This window comes from Dendrobium catenatum, unplaced genomic scaffold (genome assembly GCF_001605985.2).
Source record: "Dendrobium catenatum unplaced genomic scaffold, ASM160598v2 fragScaff_scaffold_231, whole genome shotgun sequence".
Lineage (NCBI taxonomy): Eukaryota > Viridiplantae > Streptophyta > Magnoliopsida > Asparagales > Orchidaceae > Dendrobium > Dendrobium catenatum.
Window position 1 is genome coordinate 2,771,351 of NW_021318693.1, and position 12,342 is coordinate 2,783,692.

Here is a 12,342-nt window from a genome sequence, read left to right on the forward strand (position 1 = left end):
GCGTTGAGCTTCTTCTGCGAGTTTATGTATCTCAAGGCTTCATGATCAGAGAATATCACAAATTCTTGTGGCAGCAAGTAATGTCTCCAGTATCTAAGGGACTGGATGACCGCATAAAATTCCTTGTCATAGGTTGAATATCTCTGACGGATGTCATTTAATTTCTCGCTAAAATACGCCACTGGGTGTCCTTCTTGAGATAAAACTCCACCAATACCGATTCCTGACGCGTCGCAGGTTACTTCAAATACTTTGGAAAAATCCGGGAGACGCATAACAGGGGCTTCCACCATTTTCGTCTTAATGTCCTCGAAGGCCTTAGTGACAGCTGATGTCCAATGAAATTCGCCTTTTTTAGGCAGTCAGTTATGGATGCCACGATAGTACTAAAATTCCTGATGAACCTCCTATAGAATGTGGCCAATCCATAAAAACTCTAAACATCTCGTATGGTTTTAGGCTCAGGCCACTCGTTGATCGCTCTAACTTTCTCGGGGTCGGCTGAGATACCTTGAGATGAGATTATAAATCCGAGAAAGGTGACGCTATCAGTAAGAAACACACACTTCTAAGGGTTCGCATATAACTGTTATTTCCTCAAAATCTCACATACTTGTTTCAAGTGTCCCAAATGTTGGTCTACAGATTTACTATAGATTAGGATATCATCAAAGTAGACGACTACGAATTTTCCGAGGAAGGGTCGTAGGACTTGGGTCATAATCCGCATGAAAGTGCTAGGAGCGTTACTAAGACCAAAAGGCATAATCATCCATTCATACAATCCGTCTTTTGTCTTGAAGGCCGTTTTCCATTCATCCCCCGGGCGGATCCTAATCTGATGATATCCGCTCTTAAGATCCACCTTAGAGAATAGCGTCGCCCCTGTCATCATGTCAAGCATGTCGTCTAGTCGGGGAATCGGAAAGCGATATTTAACGGTGATCTTGTTGATAGCACGGCTATCAACGCACATCCTCCAAGAGCCGTCTTTCTTTGGAGTTAGGAGGGCAGGAACTGCACATGGGCTAAGGCTTTCTTTAATAAATCCTCGTTGTAGAAGCTCATCTACTTGACTTTTTAGCTTAGCGTGCTCCGTTGGGTTCATCCGGTAGTGAGGGAGGTTAGGCAGGGATGCTCCAGGGACCAAGTCTATGACATGTTGGATGTCTCTGAGGGGAGGAAGTTGGTCAGGTAACTCCTCGGGGAAGACATCAGTGAATTTCTCTAGCAGGGGTTTTACTTCTTCATGGACTTGCCCTTCATGATCATCATCCACTTCCCTAGCTACCAGGGCGTAGATGGGTGACCTGTGGTGAAGCTCAATGTCCACTTCTTTCGCATAAGAAGTGTAAGCCCTTATTAGGCTTAGGGGGGATAACCTTAGTTTCACTCTTATCGGGTTGGGGCTGTGAGGGAATCAACTTAATCTTCTTTCCGTTGTGTTTGAACACGCAGGTGTTCGTCCTCCCATAAATGTGGACATCGTTGTCAAACAGCCAAGGGCGGCCAAGAATAATTTGACCCACATCCATTGTCAATACATCACACCAAATCTTCTCCTGATATCCATTAAACTCGAGCGGGATAAGGCTCCTATCTTTTATTTCCATGGAAGTCGAGTTAATCCAGGCGACCTTATACGGATTTGGATGTGGTGTGGACTTAATGTTGAGCTTAGAAATCATCGCTGAAGAGACAACGTTGATACAGCTTCCGCTATCGACAATAACCTTACAGTTCTTATCCCCGATCTTAGTAAAGGTGTGGAAAATGGTTGTTCTTCTCCAATCATCACTCGGTTTGGGTTGGGACAGTGCACATCTAACGACTTGCAGGGTGACAGATTCATCCTCCGTAAAAGAATCTTCCTCTTCATCCACATGGTGAACTAGGTCAGTCTCGGGTTCGTCCTCGTCATCATCAACCTCTTCTATTATGGTGACCTTATAGGGACTGGAACATTGCGAGGCAATGTGCCCATACACATGACACCTATAACATTTGGTTCCAGAATTGGGTTTCGGGGTGTCTCTTTCAGGTTCTTTACCCTTAAGGTCGGGACGATGAGGGGCTGAACTAGCAGTGGGTCGGTTACCGGTCGAGTTTGGGGGTCGGCTTTGAGGCTGGCTGGTGGAAGAGCGATACGGGTTGGGTCGGGAGTCGAACTGCCTAGTGTGGGAATGAGTTTTGGACTCCTCTAGGTCAAGTACCAGGCTGCAAGCGGCCTCTAGTGTGTCTATTCCCCTAGCAAACAGTTCAGTACGAAGATCTTCCCGAAGGCCAGCTCTAAACATAGACAGGATCTGTGTTGGGGTAGCAGATTCCTCGCCGTTGCAACGAATCAGGAAATCGTCGAAGGCGGAGATGTAATCTTTAACTGGTTTGCTCCCCTGAGTTAGCCGATTCCACTTATCCAGAAGCTTAGGGTAGTAGGACGGTGGTAGGTATTTCCTCCTAAGTTCTTGCTTCATGGTTCTCCAATCACTTATCGGGTGTTCTCCTCGAGATTCACGCATGTTCTCCAGATTGGTCCAGTAAAGGTTGGCTCGACCCGTGAGCTTCATTTCAGCGAACCTGACTTTCTTTGCTTCTGAGATGTTGTACCACTTAAAGTAGCTATCCATCGACTTGAGCCAATCGAGGAAAACTTGAGGGTCAAGGGTCCCGTCGTACGTTGGGGCATCAATCCTAATGTTTTTCAATAATTGAGCGTCGTTGTCTCTCCACGTGTTGTCGTCTCCTATAGGTTCTTGATGTGGCCTTGGGTTGCGTTGGTAATGGTCTTGAAAACGTACGGGATCTCGCGGGTGTTCGTGATCGGGACGGTTGTCTTCGCCATAAGGTGAGTGAGGATTCCCGAGGGAGTATAAATCGCAGGTCGATATTATCCAATCGGTCACTCGTGTGGCGCCTAAAGTCAGCTAGATCGGTTTGGGTGTTGCGGATTTGCTGAGTAACGGTGCCCAATTGTCCCAAAATAAGGTCCAGGGTAGCTTGGAGATGCTGCGGGTTCATGGGGAAAGTTTAGAATTTTCCCCGAGGAAGAGTTGGGTAGGCGGGCAGCAAGTATAAGCAAAGGGAGGAGGTCCCTAAGGCTCCTAACTGCTGCAGGAAAACCGAGGACAGCAAACTAACACAAGGTGGTTTGTGTCTAGCAAGTTTATGGTGGGAAGCTAAGTGTGGACAGCAACTAGGATAACTTACCGGTCAATTATAAGCCTCTAACAAGTGCAGATTTTTGAGTTGACAGCAGCAGTAAATAATTAGGAAACTTATTCTAAGTGACTCCTAATGTGTGGACAGCACTTAGGACTTGTAGACACTGCAGGGATTAATGGCAGCAGCTAAAACACATGTCTCTACTCCCTAATCAGTGAATATCAGCCGCAGAAATGTGAGGACAGCAGGGGTAATTCAAGCCGTAGTTGTTCCAGACAATTAGGGATCTACAAAGCATAAGACCGACACTAAAATGCTAGCTAGAATGTCCTAATTCAGCTAGATGCTTGCTGGAAATGCCAAAACAGTGAAAATAAATTATCTAGGCAATGATATGCATGAAGTTTTTGAACTACCGCAAGGAACTAAACCCTAGGATGCTTTCTATGCATGTCAAGCATGGTAACCATGCTCTGATACCAAAAATGATGTGATGCAAGGGTGAATTAAATTTTAGCTCCACGAATTATCTAATCATGCATCAAAGTTAAGTTGATTATAAGTAATTCGCGATGTTCAACTTGCTAGGCAAAGAAAATATAAAAAGAGAACTAAACCATTTAAGCAAACGCAAAGGAAAACATAAGGCAAAGGCTAGTAAAAAAAAATCCCACAATTAATACAAAGTTGTTCACACCTTGAGACCTTTAACTCTCTCTTTCCTACGGAGACTAAGTTGAGCGACGGAAGATTGTCCAGACTAGCATGGAGGTTGCCACTAAGATGGAGGTACCAAGGAACGTTGCCGTGGGAAAGGATCTCTGAGGCGGAGGAGGCACGGTAGATCGACCTTTGATAATCCAAGTGTAGACGGAGAAGTGTTCGTCAATGAAATCTACGAGCGTCGGCAAGATCCAGTCCAAGTATTCTTTGACGGTATCGTCGAAGTCAAATCCGACGTCGAAGAACTGTGATCGGAGGATGTTGACTCTTCCGTTGTTGTCGTATTCAAACCCGAAGTTCCACTCGGGTTCGTTTATGCATCCTTGGAGTGGAGCCGGATGGTCGCCGCAAGCAAGATCTCCCAAGAAGGGCGGGTGGGGCGGCGGTTTGGCTAAGGGAGAGGGGAGCCGGCGGTAGAACAGGGAGAGAAGCGGGCTGGATGAGAGAAAACTGAAGTTTACTTTCAGTTTTGTGAAATTAGGAGGGAAGGATTAGGGATTTGAAATTCCAATTAATGTAATTAATGCATTAATTGAAAATTTCAATTAGGGAGAGATTATGAGGGAGAAAGCTGAAATTATTTTCAGTTTTAAAGAGGATTGGAGGGAAAGTTCTAATCCTAATTTGAATTTCAAATAGGATTTAGGAGGTTTAATTGAGCATTAATGGGGTTTCCCCATAGGGAGGCCGGCGGCATGGTTAGAGAGGGAGGGGTTAGGGGAGAGAGGAAGGGGGGTTTCCAAGTGGGATTTGATGACTAGGAAAATCTGAAAATAAATCCACTCTCATGCAAAATTTTATTTGGATTGATTTCAAAAACTTTCCAAAAATAGACTTTCCCAATATGGAAAGTAGTGAAATTTGAAAATCCAATTTCAATGAGGACTTGGGGGGAAAGGAGGATGGGAGAAGTGGTGGAGAGGAGGGATGGCCGGCAGCAAAGTGGCCGGCCGGCGGGCCTTGGGTGGTCGGCGGGCGGGTGGACTCCAAGGAGAAAATTTACTTCAAGAAAATTCGGCTCCTTCCCACGGTTGCGTATTGTGTGTTGAAGTTGTAGGTGGAGGAGATGAGGGAAGCATGTAACGATTTCGAGAACTCACTAAGAGATCTCTAATGGAACTCACAAAGAGATCCAAAATGTGGCACTCACAAACAGAACACAAACATAATTTTCATTCAATAATCTAATCTCCCCTCATACAAGATACAAAGGCCATATAAATAGGCTCCAAATAAAAGAAAATGCAAAAGTCTAAAATGCCCCTTGGGGCTACAAGAGCAACTACTACCCCCAGGGGTAAAATGGGAAATTACGAAAATAAAAGCATAATATATAAACTGCTGGTACAAGTAAACTCAATAATAAAGACTCTCTATCATGGCCGTCGATCTCCGTGGTCGTCTCTGATAGACGCGTCGAAATCTCCTATTGATGACCTCATCACATATCCTAGAAGATTCCAGAATACACAACACAACACATATGTGTGGAGGCTAAAGGAGGCAAGGAAGATCTCTTGACAATACGCTCTTAAATAGAATGTAAGATGAAATAAATTCTAGAAAGCTACAATTCTCTATATGATCTGAAAAGAAAAGAGACAAAGATCTGTAATGATCCTATATCAAACCACTAGGGCTATAACTTACTCCAAAAAATTAAAGGTGGCAGACATAGCAGTAATTAGGTGGAACTGGCTCGTGTATACAGCCATGCATTGAAGTGAAGAAGGAATAAATAAACAAAGTTAGAGGTTTTAGCTATCAAAGTGGTATCAGAGCTAGGATTTATCAAAAAATTATTATGGAAGGGGTTACGAGAGAGACATGCATTTGAAGAGCAAAATTCATTAATAACTATGATGCACAGACAGACACGGCACGGACACTGGACACAACTTTTTTTGAAAATATAGGACACAGTGATAGGAAATACTTGGGTTCGCAAGTAAACCTAACCGAAATCAATACCAAAACAAGAGAAAACTGCTGTTTTCAGCAGAAAAACAGCAAATCGCAGCAGTTTTAGTGGAGAAAACTTAAGGAAAATGGAGAAAAACAATATATTTCACTAGTAGATTCAAGAACACAAACAAAGATACAATTTCCTTCAATCCGAGAGGAAGGAATGACTCTCCAAATCTCTAGCCGTAGCCTAGAGCCCAAGAACACAAACCCTAGATCTCCCAACAAAATTCAAATGCAAGATAATCCCCCCTTTTCCTCCTCACCTCCTAATTAACCATAAAGGAGTTTTACAAAATGTCTAAACAGCCCCTCGCATTCAAAATTTCCCTCCCAAAATTCTTCCCTGGCCCCCGTCGACTTTGCTCCCTCCGCTCGGTTCCGCCTGTTGGCTGCGGTTCCGTCGCGAGAAGACCCGGACCGGTCCGGGTTGGACCGGTCCAGCCGGCCCCTCCTGGGCCGGCGTAACACACAGGTACGGCGAGGACACAGCATTACATTCTTTGTATATAGTGTATAGATATTAATGTAACATCATATTAGAAATGACAAACAATAATAAATTAATGGCATGATAACTTGTCTAGCTTATAATATAAAATGTTTAGTACAAGCACAAAAATATAAGCAAATAATCATTAACTGCAATGTCAAGCATTCAAGCTTCAACTACTAGGATTAGCTTCAAAGGTTTATTTTTGGCCTTCAATATCATCATCATTGAATATCATCGCTTCTAACTCTGCTTCATCAAGAGAAAGATTTGCAATAGTTCATTGGATATCATATAATTAAAGTAAGTTCTTCTTTGTATCTATTTACTTCTCTAATTCGCTAGTTCTCTCCCATAATATGTCTTTAACCTCTAATCTAAATCACAAAGAATGTATCTATTTACTTCTATACTTCTCTAGTTCTCTCCCATAATAGTTCATTAAATATCATATATTAATCTTAAATCTTTTATATTCTAAATATTTTCTATATCATTCTAAATTGTCACATATTTCAACAAATTACATCAATTAAATTACAATAAGACGTACACATAAAGATCTTCCCGACATAATCAAATTCTTCTTATTTCATGTCACTAAAATTGCAAACACATGTAGACATAAAGGTTTTAAATAATCATTACAGCCTCTAAAAAAATGATTCATTCTCTAATAATCATGCCTTTCAATAATTGTATTGATGCATATACGAGCGAATGTGATGTTTCATTTGATTTAGTAAATATAAAAATATAAAAACTTTATAATTTAAAATAAATCTATCATAAAAAATTTGGACACGTGTCTCAACCATGTGCGATAAGTGCCTAGCCGTGTCAGGTAATTTTTAAACATTATTTTAATCGGGCACGTGTTTGCCATGTCTGACATGTGTCCCAGCTATGTCGAGCACGTGTCCGTGTCCGTGTCCGTGCCCGACACTGCATTCTATCTTCAAGAGGTGTGTCGGTACATCATAGATAAATAAAATCATGATTAGTGTTACAAAAATAGGAGAGAATTTTTCTTGAGGCTGGCTTGCTTCCAACTTCGTTCTTTCTTGGATCTTCCTGCTTGTTTAAGAGTTTGGATTTGCATTTGAATGGAGCACCTTGGATTTGATATAGCTCCTTTTATAACCTTCATGTAACCATGCATGCTCCATGTACCCAATTAGACTTATGGGAAGGACCTAGACCTAGCTTTTGGTCCAACTTCAACATGAACTTGGGCATAAGTCAAGCCAACTTGTTAAATAGCTTGGGCTTCACTCAATAAATGACTGAAGTCATGATCAATGAAGTTAACGAGCCAAGTTTCATCCAGCCCGAATTCAACTCATTTGCTTATGAGCCAGCTCTTTTAAAAAAATTATGATAAAATTTCAGTATATTAGAACTTTAGGTTTTAAGTTAATGGTTGTTAAAACTATTTGAAAGTATACCCTATTCTTTATATAAAGTGATTTTTATTATTTCTCCTCTAATTTTTCATTTTTCCCATCATTTTATTACATAAAGATTTTGAATTAGGATCATTTTCTCTCTTTCATAATAAATGAGTTGGCTCGAATTCACAGATTTGTTCTGAAGGCGTCACTTCCGTTTCCTGAATTAAAGATTCAAACTCCCTTCAGATCATATTCTTTTCTTGTTCAAACTCGAAATGAAGTTGGCGCTTTTTAGCTTCATATCTTTCTGCACACAAATTCATTTTCTCCTGAATTTTGTATAGCTCATTTTGGATTGGATCTGTAGAACTTCCTTGGGACAGGATTCATCTGCTTGTTGGAATTTTGTCTTCAAGAATAGTTGGCTGATTTTTGTCAAAAACAGATTCTATTACATCATGATTGTCTTTTTTTTTTTTTTAAAGAAAAGAAAGAAAGACACACTAAAACATAAGGCTCTTATACCAAATTGATGCAATCAAATAATACACAAACAAATTATAGGATTGATAACAGTTAAATGTCTTCCTTAAACATAAACATGACAAACATAAACCATAAAATTTATATATATTTTTGAGAAGAAAGATACATGTGAGGCGGGAATCAAGGATAGAGAAGAAAAGGTTAGAAGATAAAGACGAATTTTAAGAGAAGGGGAAAGGAGACTAGCTCGCAAGCTAAAAAAACCCGCAGGTTTTTACATTCCAAACATTTTCACCAAAAAAACTCTTTTTTAACTCAGGAAAACGGTCCCTATATATAGAGAAAATGCATTAAATGCATGAAATAAAAGCACCATCCATTCAGCCAATAGGAACACAGAAAAATAGCAGCAAAACTGAAGGGATAGCAGCCAAGGGGGGAATCAAAAGCAACACACAGCGGCCAAGGATACAGAACGTGGGACAACTGCCAAGAGGGGAGGAATTCGAAGCAGCACACAGCAACACAGAAACCGAAGGGGCAACCACATAAGGAGGAAACCTAAAATCTTGCCTACATCACTTAACATATATAAGATTACAAATATTTTCTTACAGTGTGGCAGCAAAAGTAGATGCACATTGACTATAATTTCATTAATAAAAAAAAATTTAAATTACCAAATAGCACTTGAAAACTTAGTTTATCCAGCAAAGAAAAATAACCTTTATAGTGTCAATCGGTCATTCTCAGCCTTCTAAATTTCAAAGTATTCATTTTCACAAATCTTTGTGTGATAATTTTCTACAGGTCATTGACATATCAACTTCACTACTCCAAACATAAATGAAATTGATTCAATATGCACAAAAAATAAAAAATACATAAAATAGACAGACTTAGATTTCAATAAGCATATTTACAACTGTCCACAAAATAATAATAAGAGTTATTATAATAGTTTTTTTGTTAAGAATTTAATATCTTATAATGTTTTCACAAACGTAAGAAAGGATTTCTTGGTCAGTTGCATTAGTAGAGTACTGCTTTTTTTTTCTTAATTTTCTTGCGCATCTTTTTTTTTTTTTTTGGTAATAAGAAAAGGAAATAAAATGTAAAATTTTGAGGAATTAGAAATGCTCTAACACTTATGTTTTCTTTGTATTTAAAAGTAAACCAATTTGAAAGAGTTCATAACCCCAAGCTACAGCCTCAGCCCGCAATGCATTTGCAATATACATAACAAACACAAAAAACAGAAAATTTTCAGTGCATTTGATTTGCGTCGAACCAAACAATTCCTACATTCAATTTCAGTTACTCTACATTTATAAGACTCTTGTATCTTATAAACATCCAAGCAAGCAGCCTCTAAATAAAATTAGAATTTCATGAGGCATAAAATGTTATGTGCATGTGACTTTGCCAGTCCAACCCAAAAACTAAACTAGATCCATGAATGATAAAAGTAGGTATGCAGAAGCAACTAAAGATGGTAATAAAAGTAATACATACCGGCAAGCAATGTATATACAAGCAGCTGCAACATGAGTCATTCTTCGTCCTTTAGTAAAATTCCTTTCAACCGCTATCTTAAAAAAAAGGCAAAACTTGATTAAACTAACTTATTCCTAAACGAATTATTGACTTGAGTTAATATGAATTTCAGTTAAATACTACATACTTTATATAAATGATGAGCTTTGTTGATTATAGGATCTCCACCACTCAATCTCAGAAAGAGCACAATGGAATATATCACATTCCTCCCTGGCAAAGTTAAAAAAAAAAAAAAACAGAACAACCAAGACAAAATTATCAAGCTTCATAATGTCAGATAGACTATAAGCCAAAAATAATCAATAAATGACAATTTCTTGGTTAGGTGGGCGGGGGGGGGGGCTTCAGACAGCTAAATCATAATATGTATTATGTAAAACTAACAAAAAAAAATGAATATATTTAAATATCACAGGTAATTTCTCATTCATCAAAAGAAAATTATTATAAAACCTTGTCCTCTAAGGGAAGAATCCAAGCAACTTAACCATAACTCATAAGAAGGCTGTAAATAACAAGAAAAAAAATCAAATTAATAGTCTCATGCTTGGAAGCTTTTCCCCGTCAATTACAATGATTTCTCTTTTAATAACAATGTGCATTTTTCACAGTCATTCAATGACCATTACTGAGAATGTTGTCAAACTTAAGTAAAAGATCAAAATATACCCTTCTCCAAAGTTCTCTCACGGGACAGCGAACATGCACTTGCAACACTGCGGAGGATGCTGCCAGATAATCTACTCTGAATAAGTGAATCAGAAAAGAAAAAAGCTTGAAGTTAAGGACGCATAACAAAAAAGTGGCCAAATTTTTGGTAATAACTGATGCCTAACAGACCTGGCCGCCACCTGATTTTTCAAATGTAGGAGCACTAGAATAATCATCATGTTGATCAAGAACCTTTCCACAAACAAAACAGCAACTGTTAAAAAAAATCCAAGATTAGAAAGAGGACTTTAATTGGGCACAATATCCTCGAAAAATATATTTTGATATTACTCAAATAAGGTATAAAGATTAAAAAGAGTATATATTACTTACACATGTCCCTTCTCAGAATCGAGAGTAGTGTCACAGTCATCTTCACAATGACTGCACCAACCCATTGTTCCACCTAGCGGCTAAAGCTTCGATCAATCTGTTAAGAATGTCACCACATACATGACACTCAAAAGAATCAAAGTAAACTCGAATCTCCATATTCAAAAGGCAATAAGTGCAGTCTGAGCTAAAAGTAGATAAAAAACAAACTAATAGGGAGTTCTAAGGGCAGTGCAGAAGCATGAAATCATCGTCATTTAAAAGATAAGTAATTCATCGAGATGTTTGGTAGTAACTTTAGAAATGCATGTTTCAAGAATGCAACTCAAAGTAGGTACAGTGCATTTAAGCGTGAAAATAAATGGACAAATATGTTTATCATGTTAGAGTGGATGTTAAAAAAAAAAATGTTAGAGTGGGTGTTTAGTAGTTGCAACGAACGTATTTTTCATGTCTTGGTTGGTTAAAATATTGAAGTCTTATACACCAGATAAAATAAGTGGTAAGATTATATCCAATGCAGATAGATAATTTAATATGCTTAACATTTACTTCTAATCTTCTATTTAACCATCAATCTTACATTGGCTAGATAGATCTCATAACATTTATTAAAGGGGGTTTTACATACATACCACTTTATTTCATACTATTTAATAACATCATAAAAGCCTCGAATCATGAGATTAATTCAGGATAACAAGGCCTTGCTTCATTAAGAGTAAATTAATTAAAATTACGCTAAGCTATGATAATTTGCAATACTAGGTCTTGCCACGCATATATCTACACATGAGAGATGAGGTTACAAATTGCAGCAAAACCTACTGAACTCTACAAATGAGAGATGAGTTTTTTCTTCTTCTTTTTTTACTTTTGCTTGCGGTATGAAACCCGCCGCGCAAATTTGAGATAGAGGCAACTCTAAGGGGCTGTTTGGTATCGGATTTATCGTGGGATTTAAGTCGGATTTACGCTAAATCCAGCCATTTTTGTGCGCGCGTTAAATCCCGGATTTACGGATTTACGGCTTAAATCCCGGATTTACTAAATCCCTCGGTTCGGCAAATTTAACGAGAATTAGACGAAGAAGCGCGAAAGGGAGAAAGTTACCTTCACAGCCAGCGAGGTCCCGTTTTTGCTTCCGATCAAAATGTCGTAACTTCCGATAACTGGAAGGGAAAGTCGTCGAAGGAGCGAAGTCGAACAGCCACGAAGGAGCCGAAGAAGCGACGCGCGCAATCTATACACCTCCTGCAAAGCAACGAAGCCGAACAGCAACGACGAAAAGAGAAGATGAAAGGTAAACCCTAGAGGCGTCTAAGTTATTATTGATTAACTTAATTAATATAATTTAAATTATTAATAATTAAATAATTAATTGTATAATTAGTGCATAAATTAATTATCTAATTTAACTTAATTATATAATTTTTAATTAAATATTGATATAATTAGCTTAATTAATATAGTATTAAATATATAATTAATATTGTAAATAATAATTGATAAGTA

The 12,342-nt window shown here is 38.6% G+C and overlaps 1 protein-coding gene across 3 annotated transcripts in view; it reads right to left on the reverse strand.

Annotated features, from left to right (window-relative positions):
* LOC110111746 (transcription factor IIIB 90 kDa subunit) overlaps window positions 1-12,137 on the reverse strand; it is a 45,872-nt gene extending 33,735 nt beyond the window's left edge. For 2 of the 3 annotated variants that reach the window (XM_020843755.2, XM_020843748.2), the window contains exons 1-6: window positions 11,941-12,137; window positions 10,828-10,924; window positions 10,624-10,708; window positions 10,453-10,528; window positions 9,908-9,993; window positions 9,739-9,815 (exon numbers count right to left, since the gene is read on the reverse strand). In XM_020843755.2, coding sequence (XP_020699414.1) covers window positions 9,739-9,815; window positions 9,908-9,993; window positions 10,453-10,528; window positions 10,624-10,708; window positions 10,828-10,892 — 389 coding nt within the window. In that variant the 5' untranslated portion in view covers window positions 10,893-10,924; window positions 11,941-12,137. Of the gene's footprint in view, window positions 1-9,738; window positions 9,816-9,907; window positions 9,994-10,452; window positions 10,529-10,623; window positions 10,709-10,827; window positions 10,925-11,940 lie in introns of those variants that run through there. The other variant, XM_020843763.2, reaches the window with a different exon arrangement.
* Between the last annotated feature and the right edge of the window lie 205 nt (window positions 12,138-12,342).